This window comes from Ambystoma mexicanum, chromosome 9 (assembly GCF_040938575.1).
Source record: "Ambystoma mexicanum isolate Mex_15411 chromosome 9, UKY_AmexF1_1, whole genome shotgun sequence".
NCBI lineage: Eukaryota > Metazoa > Chordata > Amphibia > Caudata > Ambystomatidae > Ambystoma > Ambystoma mexicanum.
The window spans coordinates 865,461,802-865,486,586 of record NC_090931.1 but is presented as its reverse complement, the minus strand read 5'-3'; the positions used below and the strand labels follow the sequence as shown (position 1 = coordinate 865,486,586).

Here is a 24,785-nt window from a genome sequence, read left to right as displayed (position 1 = left end):
TGTAGACACGCCACGGCGGGCCCTCGAGGGACATCGATGCCACGACTTCGTCCACAGTGCCCTCTGCCGAAAAAAATTCCGAAGCAGCGAAGCTGGCGAGATATGACTATCATAGATGAGGAATACGTGGGAGGACACAATCCATTCGAAAAAAGCAATTAAAAGCAACATTTAGCAATTATCTCCACAACCTACACAGTTGCTCTATCGTCTACAAAATGGTTGGTTCTGTAATACAGGGTTGACCATCATGCATGTTTAATATATTCCCGGCATATATGATTGACACCAAGTCCCCCATAAATACTGCTGAATAAACTCGCACAGAATTAGTGCTCTCTCTATCCATTCCTAAAAAACAACCTTTCAAAAACGGCCACACCTTAGTTGTAAATAAAATAGTGCATATAATCATTTGCTCTATCTTGCCCTGTGTTTTCATAACATTGTTCAACTTTTTCCAGTGAATCCCACCTTTCCCTGTCATGCCCCCAATCCTTCCCATATATCTCTGAAGGACCACTGGGAAAGCCAGCAAACACAATGGATGAACTTGGAAATGACTGATGCGTTTATACAGCCCAGATATATGGCCATTCCAGTTGATGCCAAAATACCACACAGGCATGATCCTGGAACCATTAGAGGAACAGGTCATATTTTTAGCCTGCTGACCAGAAATCAACAAATAGTGGACTACAGCTTATGGTCCCTTCCCATCCCAATACCAACATTTCTTCAAGCTTTTTAGAAAAAGGCCCCTAGTCTTCTGGAGGTACTGATAGATGCAATAGAATACATTGAAACATTGGGCAGCTGCCTCTAACGTCTAGACTGTTCAGCCCCTCATTATGTTGAATACAACATTGTTAAACACAGACTACTGTGGAAAGGGAGATTCTGAATCTCACCATGAATATGGTCTCAATAGGATCTTTTATTCTTACAAATACGTAATATCTGAACATTGAGAGGGTTTTTTATTCTGCTCTTACCTCTGTGAAAACATCTGTTAAAGCTTTGGAGCAGTCTTTGTAGTGAAGATCAAAGAATGGATGTAAACAATACATTGCCAGACAGCCACGGGGCTTGAGAACACGCTCCACTTCACTTAAGAACATCTCCATGTTAAACCAATGGGCAGCAACTGAAGCAGTGATCAGGTCCACAGAGCCATCTTCAAATGGAAGCTGCTCGGCTGGGGCAAGCCTAGAAAAAGAGACACATGATGGGCCAAGTATCTGGATACTCATAGGATCTTTTTATTTTCAGAGACTTAACTCTCATTACGACCCGGGCGGTAAGTACCGGTCATTACCGGCATGGCGCAAGTACCGTGTCCGTGCTGGCAATAGATCGCTAAAAGCGGCCTATTACGAGTACGCGGGCACGAGCTTTGTGCCATGCCGGTAATGACCCCACCGCGATGCTATAAAAGGGCATAAAACCCCCCTTTCCGGCATCGTATGTAGTGCAAATAGCTCCTCCGGCATCCAAGCCATCAGCATATAGCAGTCACCTCTAATAGCGGTAACCACTATTAGAGGTCACCGCTAATAAGCGGAACCGGAAGTAGCATCATCGCACAGGAACGGGAAAGAGCACGGTGGCCATCTTTAAAAACACAATCCATTGCCATCCACCACAACCAGGAGCCATCTGACCCCCAGAACTCTGCCACACCTCCAACACTACCTGCTGCATCTCACCATGCCGAAAGCTGTGAAAAAAACCACTGATCGCCTGCGCAAGGAGCGCTTCTCCCGAGAGGAGTTGACCATGCTGGCGGAGACGCTGCAGGAACATGCCGATGTTGTGTTTTCCTCCGACATGTCCCGCCCTGCAGTGCAGTGCAAAAAACAGATATGGGCGGAGGTCGCCCAGAAAGTAAGTGCCGTTGGCACCACACCCCGCACTCCCAAAGATTGCCGTAAGCGCTGGGACGATCTGCGTTTACGCGTGCGGAGTATCCTCTCCGCCAATCGCAACCTGTTGATGGTGACAGGCAGAGGTGCGGAGTCCCACATGAAGTTGGAACCATGGGAGGAGATATGCACCAGCACCATAGGGACAGAGGCAATTGAAGGAGTGGGGGACATGGAGCGAGGAGCCCCGTCATCAGCCGATGCAGGTAGGTGTCCCAAATGAAACAATGCTAATACCACCACAATGATGTCCACCTGAACTGACAGTGCAAGGATGTAGAGCAGGGTCCACCAGACACATATTTACAAGACTGCCTAAAGGCAGTGCACAGCATCATCTTGTCCACATGCATAATGCACCCCATATGTGTTTCAACCCAGACGCCTCCATGCATCACCCACCCAAAAGCCAAGCAACCCGTATGTCACTCCCCCAATGTCAATCATCTGCCATTCCATATGAATGCAGCCACCTCAATGCATGCCCGATTCCTGTAGAACCATCACTAACCCTCTCCCTCTATTGGTCCCCCACAGGCACGCATTCAGACAACGGTGACAAGGACACCAGGGAGGAAGATGCCACACCACAAAAGAAGGCCAGGGGCGAGGAGGGAGAACACTGCTCCTCGACTTCAAGGGGTAGAGGCCAACCTGCACCACTGCGGAAGGCCAAGAAAACCCCAGAGGCCACAGCACCAATGTGCACTACGGCTCCCACAACAGCACCCACACCAACCACCATCACCCAGGAGGCAGTGGCCGAACGCACAGCATCGGATGCCAGCAGCACAGTGGGTGAGACAGCTGCCACAGCAGCCGTATTGGACGATGAGGCAGACGTCCAGCTGCATGGCGCAACACCCGCCATGGGCCCCCTGCACTCACCACAACTATCCCCATGCAGCTTGAAGAAGAGCCACATGCATGGGCTGTCACCTGGTGATTCATGGCCCGCAAGTGCCAGCACCACGCCAACTGTGCATGATGAACAAAGCATGGTGGAAACCCCTCACACATCCACCCAAGTTCCAACCAGCCAAGAAAGGATCAGGGCTATTCAGAGGCGCCAGGAGGAGCTCACAGGGCTGTTGATGCAGCATATAATGGAATGTGGCCGGGCAACGGATGACGTTCGGGAATGTGCTGCATCCCTGAAAACAGCAATTGAGACCACATCGAAGGACATTTGTGCCGAATTGGCAGCAGTGCGACACGTCCTCTCCGAAATGGTGGCAGCAATGCAGGCCATGCGTCCACCAGAGTTGCCAGAACAACCTGGGACATCTTTGAATGCAAGTTCTACCAGGACCAGCCCCGTGCGTAGGTCTGCCCGGAACCTGCATAGATCGGACAGGGGTGCACCTGGTGCTGGAGGAGGGGGAGGGCTGTAGGTACGGCCAGGCATACTGGTGTCATGTGGACTAATGTTGCACGCTACTGCACACCATGTGTGGGGGAGACAAAGGGGGAGGGGGAGGAGGGAGAGGATGTGTGGGGGAGTTGAGGGGAGGGTGGAGAGGGTGTGTGGGGGAGTTGAGCGGGGAGGGAGGAGAGGATGTGTGGGGGAGTTGAGGGTGGAGGGGGGAGATGGTGTGTGGGGGAGTTGAGGGGGGAGAGGGTGTGTGGGTGGAGGGCTTGTGCACTTTGTTATATTTCTTTAATACACCTTTTGGTAAATCATGATTTACATGTGTGGACATTGCTTATTGTGTAAGTGTGCTTTATTGGTGAACAGTCTACAGTGTCCATGTCCCTGATACACTCAGTGCCCTGAGTGCCACCTCCATGTCACACTCCCCGTCCATGTGTGCTAGAAACATTGGTTGATCAGAGTCTGACGCATGGCACGTCCCTCCTGTGCATCGCTGCCTCCCTGAAGTGCAGCCCCATCCCCATCCTCCTCATCCTCATCGTCAGGTGGTTGCAGTTCAGTGTCAGGGGGCAGAAGCACATTCCGTCTGATGCACATATTGGGTAGCATGACACATGCCATGACGTTCTTGGCCACCTTCTCATGGCGGTACAGGAGTGCCCCACCAGACCTGCTGAGGCAGCGAAACCGTGCCTTCAAGAGGCCAAATGTCTGCTCAATCACCACACAGGTATGTGTATGTGCACAATTGTAGTCCTCCTCGTGCCTGTTCTGTGGGTTCCAGACTGGGGTAAGGAGCCACCTCTTCAAGGGATAGCCTGCATCACCTGCATGTGGGCAACAATGTATATGTGTAAGTCATCACATCATATGGGACCTGTATCAATGACACCATAGCATGCATTGATTTCCTGATTGCAATCACATTTCCATGCATGAATAGAGACACACAATGTGACTGCTATGTGTGTATTCCTCTTATGGACAGGTGTGCGTGCCATCGACTAGTGGGCACAGGGGGGTCCTGTTCCTTGTGAGTGCTCATGCACTGTGTTAGTCCACGCCGGTTGTTTCCATGATCTGGCTGATGTGCAGTCATTTGTTTGCTTTCATCCTGTCACCATTGATGTCAGCCTCATGATGATCTCACTATGCACAACAAATGGTGTCATGCAGTTTTGTTGGACCTCTGTTTCAGTGTAGTGGTGTATTAATGTATTTGGCCCTCTTGTGACTCCTTTGTACACAGTAATGGGGGACTGTCCTTTCTGTTGATGGTATTTGTTGCTGTGTATAGGCCATACTAATTGCTTGTAGCTGCTTTGTGTTGAGGGGGATATGGTCTGATTGAGTACAGTGCACATGGAGATGGCTATGGAATGGTTGTGACACTGCATCATTTACGTGGTAGTGCAGCTTACATCTTGCATTATGTGGACAGGTGTCAGGTCCGGTCTGGCCTGCTTTGGGGTATTAGTATGGTTCATTCTCTCAGGCACTCGTAGCCAGGTGAAGTATGCATCTCTCCCCCCCCATCTCAGCCAGGTGAAGTATGCATCTCCCCCCCATCTCAGCCATTTGCATGTTGATTGAGTGGTACAGCTTACGGTTGCGGTACGTTAACTCCATGGCATGTGGGACCACCAATTCCACATGGGTGCAGTCGATGGCGCCAATGCAACCAGGGATGCCGGCCAGTGAATGGACCCAACTTTGGTGTTTCAGATCTCCTGGCCAGTCCGTGGTAGGAAAATGTGGTTGCCTGCGTGCTTCAGGAGGGCATCAAGCACTTGGTTCAGCGTACATGAGAATAATGGTTGTGATATGCCATGCTTGTGCCCCACTGTGTGCTGGTAGGTGCCTGTGGCCAGGAAGTGGAGCACAGACACTACCTTCAGTAGGGGTGGCATGGCGGTGCGTGTTTCAATCAGGCTGACAATGTCGTCATGTATCATCTCCACAATGGTGGTGATGGTGTACCCGGTCCAGACGGTGTGGATCTGCTCAGGGGTTAGGTTGAATGAACATGCTTTGATGCGAGGGATTGGGGGCTGCCTGCGTGGTGCCACTGGCTGCACTGGTGGGGCATGCTGGGCCTGCCTAACGCTCCTTCTCCTCCTGCGTCTCCTCTGTGCTGCCTGTTGTTGTTGTTGTTGCAGCAGTTCCAGTGCAATCATGTCCTCCAGCCCCAGCATTGCTAGTAGTATTGGGATAATTTTGGTGTGTGACTGGGTGTGGGAAGGGGTGGGGGGTGCTCCTTTGCCCTGGCCCAGTCTGTATTGCCTCCACCTGTGCTGATTGTGTGCACCTGTGGCAGTTGGGAACACTGCACATGGCCGTTTACGAGTGGTCCGCGATGCCGGTATTTGCTCCATGCCGGTAAGGTATTTTGAGGGCTTCAGTAGGGCGTTATTTGCATGTCCGCCTGACTTGTGATGTTCCCCTGTTTACGCCATGCCGGTATTGGCGGCATGAAGGGTCGTGTGCCCGCGCTCCTGCCACTATTAGCGGCACCGTTAATTACGGTGCCGCTAATAGCGGGTTGGCATGTCCTAATCAAGTGGAGCGGTAAGCGATTCCGGTAATCCTTTACCGGCATCGTTATTCACTTACCGCCCGGGTCGTAATGAGGCCCCTGGACTCTTTAATACTACTGCAATCAGCCTGTACAGGTTCACCTGAACCCAAACCTCCATTACATTGTAGTGTAAGAAGGCAATGGCTGCTTGCAATCAAACAGACGATGGATAGTATACCTCTGAAATTAAAACAGACCATAGACAGAATTGCCAGAATTACATTGTAGAAATCATCCTTACTTCGTATGACAATTAAAAGTTTCTAAAATTCACAATTGACCATGAAATAAAAAAGGCATGGGTATATTCATTCATGATAATTGCAAACTTCAATAAGCCCTATCAAAATCTTGATAGTGTGGACCTGTACTTCTGTGATTGGCACGAGATCAAATAAATTAAAGTGGTGGAGTCAGAATGAGCCTGAATTTTCCTATGGGGATTCTCATTCCGTGCCTTCCTTGCTAAACCCTATGTCCGCCTGTCTTTTGAACCTTCTAGAGGGAGAAACTATTCAAGTTAAACGTATAATCACAAAACTGACACGCTATAATTCTCTCCAAGAGTTCCAGGCCCTTTTTCCTCACCGAGCCCCTGAGCAACCTGTAATTTGTTACTGGTGTGCCTGGGAGAAACAAGGAGGAACAGTTAGGTGGTCAACCTAACTGTATGTCTTTCTACTTTTGAAAAGCTTGTTCAGTACAATACAGTGAGAAGCAATATCACTGCCTCCTTTAACCAAAATCTTTCCTTACTATGGCCATCTCAATCCAGGAAGTGGTGTTACTGGAAGCAGCCTTAATAAGACATGGTATGGTCACGTGGAGCCTGCACTAATCTCCAAATTCCCATTATCTTTCACATAGCATTGGTGATTGGAGAGTGAATGCGGGAAAGACGAGGGAAGCACACTCTTCCCACTTCCCCAAGCACATGCTTGGGCCCCTGACACCATATGGACCAGTACATCTCGCTACAGGAAGGGGAGGGGGAGGTGGGTGTAGTTTAACCAACTGAAATTCAACTGAAATAAAACTAAGGTGCTAACTGACCTAAAGCAGTCTAACTCCTGGGTTGTTCATTGTTGGTTCAAATGTTAGGAACTTACCTGCAGACCTTTGAAATTGGCAAGAACCTGGAAGTTAAAATTGACTTTCCGCTTAGTTTGCTGTGATTAATTAGGCATGTTGGCTACAGATTTTCTTTCTTTGTCAATGAATTTGCCTCATCACATCGTCACACCTTGATTCTTTGAATATAGTTTATTTCAGGCTTCTTCAGTATGCTCTCAGCAAACTGCTCCATATGCAAAAAGAAGTGGCCCATTTCTGTTACAACTGAATTGCCATGATTATGTTTCACTGAACCTTTCATGTCTGCATTGGCTTCCTTGTGAAAAAAGGATGAATCATAATGATTTGTGCCTTGCTTATAAGGCACTATACATGAATTGTCCAGATTTTCTAAGGATTAAACCTGCTGTTGAGCATCAGACCTCATGCATGTGATCCTCTAATACAAAGACTTTTGTTGCTAATTTGATGAAATTATGCAGAGTAGGCAGTTGAGCCTTTACCCATCTGGCATCCATGCTATAAAATTCTCTCCTATTGACCATCTGGCAGCGTGAGAACCTATAGATGTTTAGAGACAGGTAGACAAGGCTTGATGTTAACCTGAGTAACAATGTATGACTCCTGTTCCAATGTATTGAATTGCTCTGTCTCTCATTTATGACCCTGTTTTGGGCACAGGCCTCTGTGGTGCTTCTACAGTACAGTTGAACCTGGGCCCAAATATAAGAGCTTGACAGGGGCCAGGTTTCGGAAGTACATGCAAGACGCCATTGGAAGAACATTCTACATACAGAATGATAAGACAGCATAGGCCTAAGCAGTACACAAATATATGTTTAAAGATTACCTGTACAACCAAAGGCAGTATAAATGAGATATGATTAAAAAAACACTTGGAAAGGAAAATGTTGTTTAAGACGTCCCTGAAAAACAAATTAACAAAGGAGGAATGGTTACTACCTGTAAAAATGGTCTAAAAATGTTGACAATGCCAACCTCAAAAGTACTGTAAATTATTTTCCAAATATAACAAAACTTTATCTGACAACTCAATCCTTAGCACGCCCTACAACTACACTTTAACAACACTACACTTCAACTACAGTATTGCAATAAACTACTCAATATTGTAATTTATTGTTGTAAAACAGTAGCATAGTGTGGGGTAAGATTTGATCTGTAGTTGGATGGATTTTGGGTATAATAGGGAAATAATTAATTTGAACTGACTGTATAAACCCTAACATTGTCATTTCCAACTAATAATAAGTAGAAACATTAACTTCCTGTAAAAAAACACATATGTGCAGCTAATTTCCTTTTTTGGTATCTGGACTTGCCATCGAAAATGAATTTATCGAATTAATTTCCATCGAATTTTATTAATTGAAAATACTTTCCATTTAAATGCATTTTCATTTAATAAAATGTGATGGATTTCGATGGATTTAAGGCTTAGGGTTATGATTAGGGCAAGGGTTAGAATTAGGGTTAGGGCAAGGGTTAGGGTTGGGTTAGGGTTAGGGTTAGAGTTTGGGTTTGGGTTAGGATTAGGGTTAGGCTTAGGCTTAGTGTTTGGGTCAGGGTTAGAGGGGTGCCCTTAGGGGTTAGAGGGTTTGGGGGGATCCCCCCATTAAATAATAAACACTAAAACATTACATGAAGCAGGCCAGTGCTGAAATACTTTGAAGTTTTCAGCACTGGACAGCTCCATGTAATGTTTTAACGTGTAAAATAAATGCATGGAAATGCTATCTTTAACATTTAAAATGACATGTCCATCGAAACTTGTCCATTCCTATATTCGATGGACAAGTTTCGATGGATATGTACTTTTACATGTAAAAGATAGCAATTCGATGCATTTACATTAGATGCATTTCCTTCTATGGATTTCCTTTTCGATTAAATGTTTTCGTTGAAAAGATCATAAATCCCTTTTTTACGCGAGTGTGCAATGACTATGGTCATTGCAGGATGGTCGTCCGCTGCAAGGGAAGGGCCCTGCTGTCTGGGCTGCTGATCTGCTTCCAGGCTCCAACAATGCTGTGATTCTAAGCCCTGCCCCTTTTTTAGGAGAGGAAGGAAGTGGAGCCCTTAAGACCCGGGCTCACACACCCTTGCAGCGTAATCCTGCTGCGAAGGAAGGGCGCTGCTGGTGGGCTGCTGAGCAGCTTCCAGGCTCCGACAATGCTGTGACACTAAGCCCACCCCTTTTTCAGGAGATGAAGTAAGTGAAGCCCATAAGGCCTGGGTGGACACATCCTTGCGGTGTAAGTTCTCTGCGAGGGAAGGACGCTGCTGTCTGGGCTGCTGAGCTGCTCCCAGTCTCCAACAATACTGTGATGCTAAGCCCACCCCTTTTTCAGGAGAGGAAGTAAGTGAAGGCCCGGGCTCAAACCCGCTTGCGGCGTAAGCCCACTGCAAGAAAAGAGCACTGCTTTCTGGTCTGTCTGTGTCTTCGGGGAGGATGGATCCTGGACTATAATAGGCTCAGCTGACTCGCAGACGGTAAGGAGAACAAAGTTACGCCCGCATACCTCTCAGTCGCCACAGTCTCCGATAGATGATTGACAAATCAGCAAAGAGTGAAGAGTGGACAAGAGCGGGTGCGAGCAAGTGAGGTGTGGGCTCCTACTAACAGCTGTCGGACTTGGAAGAGTGCATGGCACTGTCATTGATCTTTATATATGTTTATTTAATAATTGAACAGTATGTGTAGAGGAGGTCCCAGACATGGCCTGCACCCTAGCCCCCCATTTCGAGGTACCTGGGACATACTCGCAAAGATATGTGACGTATGAGGAACAAATGAACCAACAGAGAGCAATTCTAGGCCTCTGCCGAGTGCCCATCAGAAATGCAATACCTGTTGAAGTGCCTAAAGCCAGACAACCATGGGCAGCTCGGTACCCACTGAGACAACCATACCAGCAGCTGACACGAAATGAAGACTACTTACAAACTGTCCCCAAAGAGACCCAAAGACTCTTAATGGAGGGCAAATGGTGATGACATAAGACCCCAGACAGACGTACAGATGAACATAAACGACGAACGAAAGATGACACACAAGGGCGAAATGCAAAGAATAACAATGTAATGGACATGTAAGAAGAAACCATTTTTGATACATAAAGAGATGTAAGGAAACGTAGCGGTGAAGCAAGATGAAAGTCTTCAACCAGCTAACACTTGTAAATAGGCTGGGAACGCACGAAGCTAAGAAAATGAAACTGCTTGCAATGCTTAGTAGAAGAATAGAGCTGCATGCACCAATTATATATCTACCTCAATGAAGCACAGTATACAAGTGCAACTCCATTTTGTAAAAGCAGAATTAAGCCCAGGCAGCAAAGGGCTAACAAGGCTAAGATTCATATTCCATCCAAAGCCAAAGGAAGGAGCAGAATCGAAACTCAGTAAGAAGCAGCTCAATGCCTGGGAATTCGAGGTCAACCTAAGGAAGGGAGGAGAGCGGCAGCCTCAGAGAATCGAAACTTCAGAGCATAGCAGCCAGCCAGTGAAGGTCGAGATAAGGAGGCCCCAGGCAGGTGGCGAGGCTACGGAAGAAACAAATACACGAAAAGAAGGAGAATGAAGCAGATTCACGGTGGACGGACACGTGACCAGCCAAGGGCAAAGATGTACCAACGTCTGATGTCACCCAGAACCTGAGGATGCCATAACTTTTCCTGATAAGAAGCTACAGTTTTGAGCCCATCCTCGGCCAACTAATTGCCACATAGCCCTAAAGTACTGATTGATGGAAGGGAGGCAGGGTGAATCTTGGGGCACAAGGCACCTGGGTGTCTATTCTGCATGCTGCTAATTAAAGTGGAGATTTATGTCGAGGGGTGTAACCCACCAAATCACAATGGACCAAATAATCTTGGGTCCTATAGCTAGTATAACCAATAAGACATCAGAATTTTAGTTACGTCTATCATGAGTAATGTAGAGGGATGGGCGTAGACGCCCACCCGATAAGAATTATCCAATCCTTACGCTCTGTTACCATATACAGATATAGGACCTATACTTAAGTTACCTTTTCCAACCAATAGAATTGCATGACCAACTTATGAGTGTTACACGTCAATGATGATGAATTTTGAGTAGAACTATTGCTGTCTGAATGAAGAATTTGGATGTTGAAGCAAGACAGGCGATCGCAACACTGCCGATTTCCATTTGTTTCCCCGTTTTTTGTACTTGTCCTTAAACGGACTTCCCTTTGCCAAACCATTGAGTTGTCCTTATTGAATTGTGTCGGAGTAAGAGAGTCCTGCACCCCATCCTCCTCAAGGTGCAGCTATCTTGTTTTAAGGATCCGGAGGGCGAGCTCTGAATCTCAATGGGCCCGTTCAGAGGTCGCTCCGCCCTCCAGTACACTTGGTAGCAGAGGATGGTTTTGACCATCGAGTATTGATTAACTATTGACAAGACACCTATTGACCGACAGCACAAAGTAACTCTAGGTTTTCGGCAATATCACAAGTCCTTCGCCATTTGGCTGAGTAAACTGAGAAGCTTCCCGTGGACAATGATAGTGTAAGTCCATAAAATCCGCAGTGGGTGTGAAGGAACCTGCCTTACAGAGCATTACCCTTCTCATTCCTACGGGCAGCAGATCGGATGAGGGGCAGGTGATCCCGAAGATCCAGAGATGAACCATGCGAGCGGTGAGTGAACGAAAAAGATTCAATATTTTGGCAAAAGTTTTGTAGGCATTAGAATAAGTAAGGGAAAAGGTAACGCAGGGTGGCGGAAAATAAAATAATCAGAAGTAGAGAAGACTCTATATATATATATAAGGGGATAATGGTTCGAGTATAATAGAGAAAAACAGTGGTTGCCGGGATAGATACCCGAGAGAAAAACAGTGGTTACCGGGATAGATACCTGAGAGAAAAACAGTGGTTACCGGGAGGACACCAGAGAGAAAACAGTGGTTACCAGGAGGGGCACCCGAGAGGAAAACAGAGGATACCAGGAAGGAAACTTGAGATTAAAAAAAAAAGTACGAGGATTTGCATTGTTCCTGCGCTGTAATATAGCGGTCAGAAGAAACGTGAACTCAAAGCCCATATAATAGGGGACGATTAGGCTACTGTGACGATTAAAGACGTCACAAAAGGGGTTAGTTCATACTCCATGTCGGGGTATTGATTAGAAGTCAGAGATATATGTGTCCAGCCGGTGTCTGTCTGGTCTGTCAAGTGTCTATTGTACATGTTCTGTTATATGTCACATGCAAAGAATTGTGTGTCATTGATTGGTTGATACAAAGTTGGGTTTTACGCGATTCTGTAACTGAGAGGGAATCGCACATGGATTGATGTTCTTGAATAAATTGATGATATAAAATTTTGGAGGGAAAAGATTGGATTGTAGCTTTTGGTATTTGGTGCTCGCTCATTTGTTGGGAGTATTGAAAGTACATGAAAATATTGTTGCAAACAGAATTCAAGCATGGTGGATATTACACCACTCGCCCACTTATGTAAGCAATTTCGTAAACATGCACCCAAACTTAAGAAATATAGTGCTGAGTGGGTTAAGGGTACCGCCTACAAGATGTTAATGCCATGGCCACAGAACGGGTCCTTATCAAAAGCCGTCTTACAACATATGATGATTTATTTGCATGCCACATATACCGGCAAGAAACTAGAAAAACGCCTTGCTGTTCTAGAACTTTGGAAAACGTTTGAACCGCCAAAGGAGGAAGAGCCTCCCGCAGACTGGATATTAAACGTATGCACGGAGGGGGGTGAGACACCTACCACACCACCAGCCCTGCCTGAGCCAGAGCTCAAGGGAAGTAAGTCAGAGGGACTCTACCCATAAAGAGAGCTTAAGGCAGCCACGGGGTATAGCAACCCTGCATATGAGTCACCTAGTACAGTAGTGACAAAATCAAGGGGAAGGATCAGGAAATTGATCTTGCCTCCGCAGTCCCGAGGGACAAGGAGAGACGCAATGATGAAAGGAAAGCCCAGGCACAGATTAGTGCACCTCTTGATAAGGAGAGAGAAGGAAAGAAGTGGAAAGGAACTGAAGACAGAACTGATGAGATAGCATTCGCAAAAGACGAATGGATGGGAGGACAGATATTATTGAAACTCGATGGGAAAGGAGGTGATGATGTGAGACAGAGAGAGAGGTCTAATGAGACGCAAAGAAGGGAGAAAGAAAAGGAGAAGGAAATAAAGGACGAAAGGATAAAAAGAAAAGATAGGCTGAGGTGAGAACAGCTATATCGCGAAGAGCAAGAAAAACAGCTCGTTCGCAAACAGAAGGCAGCCTATGACCAGTACAGACAGAATCAGCAAAGTTTGGAAGAAGAGCAAAGAGTACGTGAAAAAAGGATAAAGAGGCGAAAGGATGAGGAAGTTAGAAGGTTAAATGAACGAAGGAATGAAAGAAAAAGGGAAGAAGAAAGGACTAGAGAAGACACGAGGAGACGCAAGGAAGTTGACGATGATATAGAACGTAAGCGTAGACAGATGGCACGCGATCTTGAATATTTGGAGCGGGAAGTTAAAAAACCCAATCCTGTTGTAGAATGGGAAGATATCAAAGAATTCTTTCCCGCGTACGACTCAGTACCGGGCACGAGTGGGGCAAATATTGAAGATGACTTTGACACCAGAAGCATCGGGGAAATGATCGATAAAATATACGATGAAATGGGGTTGAAGCCAACAACCCACGGGGAAAGGGAAGACGAGCACTTGGAGAGCACTCAGTTATATGATACAGAGGAGGTCACCTGAAGTAGTGGGAGCGGGAGACTGTCCCTGGACAGGCTAGAAATTAGTAAGAACAATGAAGATGCAAGGAGTTGTGTGAATTCGGAACAATCAATGTCCGACTCCGGTGGGGAGACAGAGGATGAGGCACACGAAGAAGGGAGACGGCGCGAGAAGCGGCTCCCGAGGGACAAAGGGGTACGAAGGTCAGACGCCAGTGAGTTTGCATCTAGGGCAAAAGAGTCTGCCGGGCAGCCTGGCCGACATGAAGGAACACCCCCCGGTCAGAGGGGGGTGTCAGCACCTGCTTATGTAGACAGATTGAGGACATTGCCAGGTAGACTGCGATGTGGAAATGCTACTCCAGCGATAGACAGGAGAGCCATGGGGAAAGAGAAGGAAGACTGCGCATTCCAATTCCCGCTGCTAGAAAAAAGGGGAATAAGACCACAATATATTCCATGGCCACACATGGATCGAGAGAACCTGAAAAACAAGCTTCCAATGCTGACATCGGGAGCTGGGAAGTGGATACACGAGTTAGAAAAAATGACAGGGGGCGTCACGTTGGCTATAGGGGACATTAAGGATCTCCTAATCGCTATACTTGGTGAGAGAGCAGACGATGTGTGGAAAAGTACAGGGTACCCTGTTGTAACCATAATTAACACTACCCATGACGGAGCACCATTTAATAACTGCAGAGCAGCAGTGTGGAAAGCGCTATGAATATTGTACCCAGACACTTCCGACCTGGGAGCTATAATGACTCGAAAAATGAAAGAGTCAGAAGATCCGTTGATTTATATCCAGAATTTCCAAGACGCGTGGGTGCTCGATACGCATGAATCTTGGACAAAATCTATCCCTGTATTCTACCATATATTGTGCCAAGGGTTAACAGAACCGGTGCAAAAACAGCTCAAGAAATTGGTAGGAGTAGAGGCTAAACCTTGGGCCGAAATACAGTTGACAATTGCACATTACTGTAGATTGTTGCAAGAAAAGAATCAAAAAAAAGAGGCAACTCGTAAGGGGGAGGAAGCGAAGCTGGTGCAAAAGAAACTTTCAAAGTATGCTCTCAAAGGAGCTATGCTGACCAGCCCAGCTGAATCGAACGTACAACAGGCGACTAACCCGTCGCAGAATAACCAGGGTAATGTGGGATTTCACCTGAGGGGAAGGGGATTCAGAGGAAGAGAATGGCAGAGTAATCAGGGGGGTTTCCAGAATAATCAAGGAGGCTTTCAAAACGTTCAGATGGGCAATCCAGATATGTCATATGGACAGATAGCCCGACCACCGCCAGTATGTTGGCTGTGTGGTATGACAGGGCATGTGGCAGGTGTGTGTCGAAGCCAAGGCACGTAGCAAAATGGACAAGGAATGGGAGCAGGCACAGTGAATCCGCCTGCTATCCCACAAAAAGGCAGCGCACAAAATCGCACAGTACAGCAGCAAGCACTAGGCTTGCAGCAAGGTGCGCAACAAGGGATTCAACCCTCGAATATGGGGAACCTGCCATGAGGGCAATCCCAACAGGCACCACCACCAATGTCTCAGGGCACAAACTCCGGAAGGGAAGGCAACCCAGGGAATGGAGAAAATACACAAGTATACAGTGGACCAAACTTATACATGAAATAGGACAGCTCACTGGGAACTCTGATGTGCTCTGTCCTATCAGTGACACCAGACCCTAGCAGGGAACCAAGGGTGAATGTCGTCATAGGGGGGAAAGAATATTCCTTCTTAGTTGACACGGGTGCAACACGCTCGTGCATACGAGAAGGCAAGTTTTCCTTGTCTGGCCAGGCCATAGATACTCAGAGTTTTACAGGATCTCACAGCAGAGTTCCCTTTACGGACAATCTCCCAGTCTCTGTAGGAGATTTTGAGATGAATGTACCTTTATTATATTCACGTCAGACCCCAGTAAAGATTTTGGGTCGAGACTTAATGATAAAGTTGAATATGACTATATCGTTCACGGAGAAGGGCATAGTATGCTCCACTCCAGGAATGCATTATTCAAACGTGTGCCAAATGATTAGGGCATACTCCGGACATATAGCCATGAGAGCTATACCGTTAGAACCAGAAGTCTTCGCATATGGCATACGTGTGCTTATGGCGGGGTTGCAGGTCTTGCAGATAGGACCATGAGAACCCCTGACGAGTTTCTATTCAGACCAAGAATACCCATGCTTGAAGAAGGGGGGCAAGTGTTTCCCTTGACGATACACATTGCAGCAGTGCGAGCGAAAGTAGCAATGTTCGAAGGGTTCGACGACGAAGGCAGACAACGGTGTGTAATTATCGTCATCGAAGAAGGGTATCGAGTGACTGACCTCACCGATGACGATCTGTTCGAAGAACACCCTGACTTAGAAGAGACAAGGGTGGAAGTAAGTCTCATATTCTGGGTCAAAATTATAAAACGAGAAGTGCCACAGAGAATGATGTTAGCATTGATCCGTCCCTCATACTTTGATGAGGATATGGCCCAGGTGCCTGTCTCAGAATGGACTACAGGGCCCTATGATGTGGGCCTTCTGAAAGGGGGGGGGAGTGAAAATTAAACTAAAACCAGGAGCAATTTTACCAAGAGCATGACAATATCCCATGTCCAGAGAAGCAGATGAAGGGATCGCGAAGACAATTGCCGCCATGATGGACCAGGGCATCCTAGTGACGTCAGAATCACCCTGTAACACAGTATTTTATCCCATCAAGAAATCAAAGGGAGGATCTTGGCGTTCAATCCAAGATTTAAGAGCATTAAATGATATTGTTGAAGCCGAGATCCCTAGAGTGCCTAATCCATCTACGATCTTGTGTAACATATTGATCGAGGCGAAATACTTCACGGTGATTGATTTGAAAAATGCTTTTTTCTCAATCCCGTTACACCGTGACTTGCAAGATCTGACATCATTTACATTCAGACAAATGAGTCTGAAGAGCACGAGATTGCCACAGGGGTATTGTGAGCCCCCGTCCATTTTCAACAGAGTCCTGCAAATGGACCTAAGCAATATTGCAGTGGACAGTGTTGTTTTGCAGTATGTGGATGACATTCTGATCTGCAGCACCACTGAAGAGCAATGCAGACACAATTCTATCCAGTGCTGACTATACTGGCTGAGAAAGGATATAAGGTTGACAAGGAAAAGCTACAATACTGTCAACAAGAGGTGCTGTACATAGGCCCGTTAATTTCGCATGAAGGGAAAAAGTTGACCCCAGAAAGGGCTGAAGCCATCATGAACACGGCTAAGCCACTCACGATAAAGCAAATGAAGAGCTTCTTAGGCCTGTGCAATTATGTAAGAGCATGGGTCTTCAACTACAGCTCATATACCAAGCCTTTAATCCAGGCCCTAAAGAAGGCCCAAGCAACAAAGGAACAGATCGAATGGACTGAGGCAATGGACAAAGGGTTTGCAGAACTCAAGAGAGTGATTTGCATGGCTCCAGTTCTCGGGATTCATAATTATGCAGAGGAATTCTACCTGTTCTCGCACACAGATGGCAGAGGTATGACAGCAGTGCTCGCTCAGAAAACCTTGTTGGGGTACAAGCCCCTGGCATATTATAGTGGAAATCTGAATCCAGTGATGAGAGGCCAGTTCCCATGCAAACAAAGCTTAGCTGCCGCAGCGTTCGCCATAGAGAAGGCAACAACCATTGTAATGGGATGCTCCATGACGTTATACGTCGAGCACTCATTATTCGCCATCTTGGAGAAACCAAAAGGCACATTGACATCACAGAGGGCTTCTGCCTATGAAGTGATTATATCTAATTCATCGATCAAAATAGTTTGATGTAAGACTGTAAACCCAGCTACTTTCATAGCTGAGCCAGTTACTGAAGGAGAGCCGATACATGAGTGCGCAAACTATGAAGAATTCTATGATGAAATCCCCAGGGTGAAGGAAAATGCCCTGGCGGGTGGTGAGATCATTTTCATTGACGGTTCTTCGAGAATCGACCAAGAAGACGGGCAAAGATACACAGGCGTTGCCGTGATGAAACACATAGCAAACAGAGAATTTCAAATACTCGTCAGTGCATGAATACCATCTCATTATTCAGCACAGGCGGCAGAACTATTGGCGTTGATACTCGCCATCGAGAATCACGCAGATCAGGAAGTAACGGTGTACAGTGACTCCGCCTATGTGAAGTCAACAGTGCACACAGGTTTAGCGTGTTGGAAAAGGAGGGGTTACCTCCGAGCGGACGGCACGCCAGTGCAGCATGCAGCTTTATTGGACAGGCTGTTAAAAGCACTGTAGCTCCCAGTGGGCATAGCGGTCGTGAAATGCGCCGCACATTCTCATGGGACAGATTTTGTGTCACACGGAAATCACGCAGCAGACACAGAAGCCAAGCATGTGGCATCCAAGAGTGAAACAATCATGGAAGAAGAAGAGGCACGCACCCATGAATGAATGATGGTAGCTCGAGCCACACCAGAAGGCTGGGGCAGACTCAACTGATGGAGATTCAAGGGGAGGCACCACAGGACGAAAAGAACCTGTGGAAGCGTCGAGGGTGTACTTTAAACCCCTCGGACCGATTGTGGCGGCAAGTCAGTACTGGTAAACCAGTCATGCCGGTAGCCCTATTGAAATAGCATTGGAACAACTACACTACCCATTTCATATGACAAAGGAAAATCTTGCTGCAACGCTCGCAGAAGACTGGTTTATACTGAATTTAGCGAGCATGTTGCATTCTTCATGGTGAACTGCATAATCTGCCAGCAATTCACCACTAGGCACACATTAAAAGTAATGGGAGGAGTCATCCCCCTGCCAAATGGGCCTTTTCAGCACTTACATATCAATTATGTTGACATGATTCAAGTGTGTAACGGGTACAGGTATTTAATTGTAGTGGTGTGTCCATTCTCTAGATGGATAGAACAGGTCCCTGTACACACCCAGACTCAACCTGTGCTGCCAAATTCCTGGTGAGGGAAGTATTCCCTAGATGGGGGGTATGCAAGGTGATGAGATCGGACAGTGGGGCTCATTTTGTTGACGCAGTCTTCGAGCAGATCAGCTTGTTGCTTGGTATAAAGCACAAGTTATCATCGGTGTATCATCCGTAAGGTAACGGGATTGTGAGAGGCTCAACGGCTTGTTAAAAGAAAGGATAGCCAAGTTGAAGCTTGCTCTAAAGAAGGGATGGCTTCATTGTCTACCACTGGCATTGTATGCACTTCGGTACCAACCAGGCTCCGACCATCATTTTACGCCGCACGAGATAGTCACAGGGAGAAGAATGAATACCCCCCTTACCCCACGAAATAGAGCTAGATGTGATGCCCAGTCAACCCAAGAGGTCCTGGGAACCAAACTGATGGAATACCTGAACTGCATGACATCAAGCCTTCTTATCGTTTCAGACCAAGTACAGTGACAACGAAAAGGGTGCAGCACAACACGAGACACAGAAGGAGGTGCTGAAACAGACACAGTTCAAGGTCTATGTGTGCCAATCATCTTCCCTGGTGATGCAGTGTTCGTAAAGAACCACACGAGGAAAATGTGGGACGAGCCAAGATTCAACGGCCCTTTCCTCGTCGAGGACTGCGCTCCGTCTGCATTCAAATTGCAAGGCAGGTGAGCATGAATCTTCCTTAATGACATTAAACCCTTCATCAGTGAGATCTCTAGAGCTGCACCCCACCGCGAAGAAACTACAGACAACGGGGAAGAACCTCAGCACGTGCAGACGAGATCCATGATGAGGAAAAAGGACGCATGAGCAGAAAAGCCAAGACAAAGAACTCTGTTTGAAAATTGTGGCTTTAAACTGGACATTTCCTCTAAGCAAAAAAGAGGATAAGGACATAATAGACACTCTGTGCATCTTAGTTGCAGGGTGAAGAAGAGAATTACGCATCTAAGCCACAACGCATTGACAATACAAACTTTTTAACCAAGCCACACTTAGGCATTGTTGAAGAAACAAGACTCTGATAGACTGTATACAAGGACTTCTTGTTAAGAATTTAACACAGTAACCTGAAGCAACCAGCACCAAGACTTTGTTTTGGAGCAAGTATGGTGACTCCCAGCAAGAATCTCACAAGGGATGTTCTCACCTATTTCCAGTTAGTAGCAATATCATATCCGTCACTCGTAGGGAGAGTCACCAGTGTCACAGACTTTATTCAAGATCCTGCCAACAAGAAAGTAATCTGGAAGCTACTGACTGTCATCGTGGAAGCCTTCGCAGAATTACCGGAATACAGTGATAAGGACACAAATGCTTCCACCACAAGTGATCATAGATGAACTCACGTACACGCTTTTCTTTGGTATCAGAGAGGAGTCCCCAGGACTCGTCGGGAGAACCACAGACACACTCACGTACATTAGAGATCCAAGAAACACTGAACATTTGAACCAACTATGGATCAAGCTCAACTACGTAGTGGCAATCCACGCAGCAGGAAAGTGTAAAGACTGTTCACGTCAAAAGAAAGGCCTATGATCTAGAAACCAGCAAAGCAGGACAATGTCCCTGTCTCCCGAGGACAGCCGGCTGGCTCACAATGTCCTATTCTGCCTAGTCACTGACTATCCAGAAATGGTTGGGAGACCTGCCGAGGTTGATGTCATCACCTTCATCAGAGATCCAGCTAATGTTGCACACATAGGAACACTCCTCCATGGGATCATGCACCAAGTGGAGCTGTCCAACTTCCAACGAGAGTATCTACGAAGATTCCAGTGAAACCTTTCTGCTAAGGGACAGATCCAAGAGACTGAGACACAACACTGTTCCTCATCTTTCCGCCGAGGGACAGATCGAGGGACAGAGACACAGTTCTTCATCTTTCCGCCGTGGGACAGATCGCGAAGAGCAGAGAAGAGAACTTCACTGCTTTGTTTTATTTTTATTTTGTTTTCATTTTTATTTTTATTTTTGTTTAATTTTGAGTGATACCACTTTTTCCATTTTTCTGCATTTGAACAGGTACCAGCATGTCCTCAGGACTGAAGCAGATTCGTGGAGTGCATTGGGAACTTACCTATTTTGAATATGCATAATGAATGTGATGTACCAAAGGTGTTAGTCTAAACTTTTCCATAATCCAGTATGAGAACTATTTCACATAACCAGAGACAATCGTCCACCACAAGAGGGGGACACTGGAGAAGCACTTGACACGTTATGATACGAATATTTTGAGAAACAAGAACGGAGTAAGTGAAGAAAAAAACAAACACTGACAATTGACTCATGATTGAACAGTAACTTGGTCCTCCCACAAACAGAGGGGCGCCCCCACTTTCCTCAAAGAAAATGCTGCAAATTTTCATATCGCACAGTTATGTTTATATGCATAGTAATTATAATTGTTTTTCTGTCATTAACAATCAGAACTGCATTTTTCATTGGTGCACAAAGTGTCCCAATTTCAGTGCACCCACCGGATAAGGTACGCATGAGTCCCACAAAAGCACCTAGACCCTATCTAGTAATTCCAGTCCCAAGAAAATCTGATGGTAAAGTAAACGACCTAAAATTGAATGTAATTCGCAGTGATTCATACACACTCGAGGCAATGAATGAAGAGAAAAGCTGGAGACAGGGTCAGTGTGAAATGAATGAAAATGTAGCACTGAGCACTACACGCACACACACGCTGAATGCACACGAACAAGGGCAAGTGTCAATGGCTCCAGAACCCCAAATGATGGCAACTGAAAGTACGAGACTGCCTACCAAACAATCAGTCCCAGAAAATAGTGGAAGTGACCAAGAAGAATCAAGTGAAAGACCAACTAAGGAAGACATAACAAAAGCCCTGAAGAAGCCTGAAGCAGCTACAAGAGAATTTACTGCAAAGACACAAATGCTGATAGATCATTTATACCCGTTTATAGCTAAGGCAAAGAAACTACACGAGGAGCTGAAAAATAAAACTACAGAGACTAGAGTGACAAGTATACCAGTTCCAACGAAAACGGCAAACACCAGGCCCACGATACGACCTTACGTTGGGCCGATGCCAAACGGATGGTGGATAAAGGCACTCTACGAAAGAATACAAGAGGAGAGGAAGAGAAATGCAAAACCACCTCCAATCACAGCGATACTGGCAATGAAACCTGCTTCACTGACAAGCATGCCTGAGAGTCCTCTAGCAAGGAAAAGTCACACCAACGCATTTACAGATGTAGTTATGGCTAACTACAGAAAGACACTAAGAATCAAGAGAAGCCTGCATGAAGATAACAATGAACTGAACGATTACCTGGACATCACAGAACATCTAGGAAATAACATCTGGTACCAACACATGAAAGAGGTCGGAAGAAGAAAAAGCTGAAGGAGAATGCTACGTCTGTGCACTCCTACCATACAGCATGGGAAATTCTAGGATCTTCGTAGCTGTAGAAATTGATGTCCCGACAGCACATTGTTTGTCACACGTAGCAATGTGCAACACCAGAGGACAGTTTATGGGAAGAGATGCCTCACTGATATGGGCAACAGAAACAGCATATCCCGATGAAGATGACTCTGTCCAGGACATTAAGACAAGAAACAGAGCCCATACCAGGAATCACGTGATCAGGTATACAAATCCAGAAGCGCAAGGAGCAGTAACAAGATGGGAGATAAACCCGAGACTAAACGTCCAAGGAAAAACTGCAGAAGAGGCTCAAATTTGGAAAAACAGAGGCCAAATGCAGATCTGGGGAACAGTGGTTTCCCCAAACGGATGGGAAGAAGGAGTTGTAATATGCCGAGCATGGATGATCCTTGGAGCCTGCAAGGAAGCAATAGAAAACTCACAAAAACTGTGTAAACCTCGATGGCCAAAGTTGGTGAAGTTGCTAACGTGGGTCGAAGACAGAGGAGGACCCCTGCAGATAGTGCCACTGGAAAGCCCAAAATTGTGCTTCAGGAACAATGGCACGAGGAAGATGGGAGAGAATCAAAACTGCGGACAAATCTTTGAATCTCCAGGAATGACTCAGGGAACCGCAGTCATTAGGGACCATTATTGGGAATGTGGATCCAAAGCGTACATAAAACTGCCGAAAAACTGGGAAGGCATATGCACGATAGTGAACGTCCACGTTCCTGCACTAGTAATCCCGAAACAGATGCTCACCTAAGTAAAAGGAGGTCTGCGGAACTGGTATCCCGAATGAAGAGGGAAAAATACTTTTCTGCCAAATCAGAAGAAGCATTTTATGCAATCCCATACGAACACAGGCTGTTTAGCCTCACCTCATCAGTATTCACAACAATACTCTTGCCACATATCCAAGTTGGAGTAAATACGAAATGGTTGCAGATAAACAGATGGGAGTTATTGCAGACCATCAACACCACCATAAAAGGATTCAACGCAATCAAAGAACAATTGAGAGCAATCCGATTGATGACCCTCCTGAACAGATATGTACTCGAAATGATCATGCGATGGATGGAGGTGTTTGCACAAACATCGGAGAATCATGTTGCACTTTTATACCTTCCCATGATGAACAAAATGGAACCTTAACAGAAGCCATAAGTATGCTGACAAACCTGCATAACCAGATGATCAATGAAACCGATGAGGTTGATGACGACAGCTGGTTTAGAACACGATTTCTATGGGTCCCACAATGGATGGCAGACATATTAAAAATTCTGGAACCCTGCTAGTAATGACAGTACTAGGATTTTGTGTTATCAAGTTAATCATCACACAATGCCAGAAAACTGTGAAGAAAGCCATTGGAATGAAGATCATGGTCGATGTCAAACCAGGATGGAAGCCCAGAGTCCTGACTGATGAAGAAATCAGAGACTGTGTGAGGGATAGCGAATTTGCGCCCGAAGGAACAAAGTTTGTGTATCCCAGAAAACGACGAAGGTATGAAGGGAAGAGGATCTATTGCAGCCCAAATGGACAATATCAGCTCATGACCAGGAACAAAGACGAACATGTAAAGACAGCAGGAAGTCTGAAAGGAGTGATAAAAATATGGACACCAAAGATACATATGTTCACACCATCGTGTACAACCCCAGAAGATGATGAACGAGACGCAGAAGAGCCAAATAAGACAAACCCAAAGGAGGATGAAGAAGTGGTCGATGAACCGACCAAAGGGGGGAGTGTAGAGGAGGTCCCAGACATGGCCTGCACCCCAGACCCCCATTTCGAGGTATCTGGGACATACTCGCCGAGATATGTGACGTATGAGGAACAAATGAACTAACAGAGAGCATTTCTAGTCCTCTGCCCAGTGCCCATCAGAAATACAATACCTGTCGAAGTGCCTAAAGCCAGACAACCATGGGCAGCTCGGTACCCACTGAGACAACCATACCAGCAGCTGACATGAAATGAAGACTACTTACAAACTGTCCCCGAAGAGACCCAAAGAGTCTTGATGGAGGGCAAATGGTGACGACATAAGAGCCCAGACAGACGTACAGATGAACATAAACGACGAACTAAAGATGACACACAAGAGCAAAATACAAAGAATAACGATGTAATGGACATGTAAGAAGAAACGATGTTGATACATAAAGAGACATAAGGAAACGTAGCGGTGAAGCAAGATGAAAGTCTTCAACCAGCTAACACTTGTACATAGACTGGGAACGCACAAAGCTAATAAAACGGAACTTCTTGCAATGCTTAGTAGAAGAATAGAGCGGCATGCAGCAATTATATATCTACCTCAATGAAACACAGTATACAAGTGCGACTCCATTTTGTAAAAACAGAATTAAGCCCAGGCAGCAAAGGGCTAACAAGGCCAAGATTCATATTCCATCCAAAGCCAAAGGAAGGAGCAGAATTGAAACTCAGTAAGAAGCAGCTCCATGCCTGGGAATTCGAGGTCAACCTAAGGAAGGGAGGAGAGTGGCAGCCTCGGAGAATCAAAACTTCACAGCATAGCAGCCAGCCAGTGAAGGTCGAGATAAGGAGGCCCCAGGCAGGTGGCGAGGCTAAGGAAGAAACAAATACACAAAAAGAAGGAGAATGAAGCAGATTCATGGTGGACGGGCACGTGACCAGCCAA

General features: G+C 46.2%; 1 protein-coding gene across 1 annotated transcript in view; it reads right to left on the bottom strand.

Annotated features, from left to right (window-relative positions):
* Positions 1 to 980: 980 nt before the first annotated feature.
* The window catches only part of LOC138487418 (putative methyltransferase DDB_G0268948), a 315,104-nt gene continuing 291,299 nt past the window's right edge, over positions 981 to 24,785 (bottom strand). The window contains exon 4 of the mRNA XM_069613972.1: positions 981 to 1,209. Within this exon, the coding sequence (XP_069470073.1) occupies positions 981 to 1,209 (229 nt within the window). The remainder of the gene's footprint in view (positions 1,210 to 24,785) is intronic.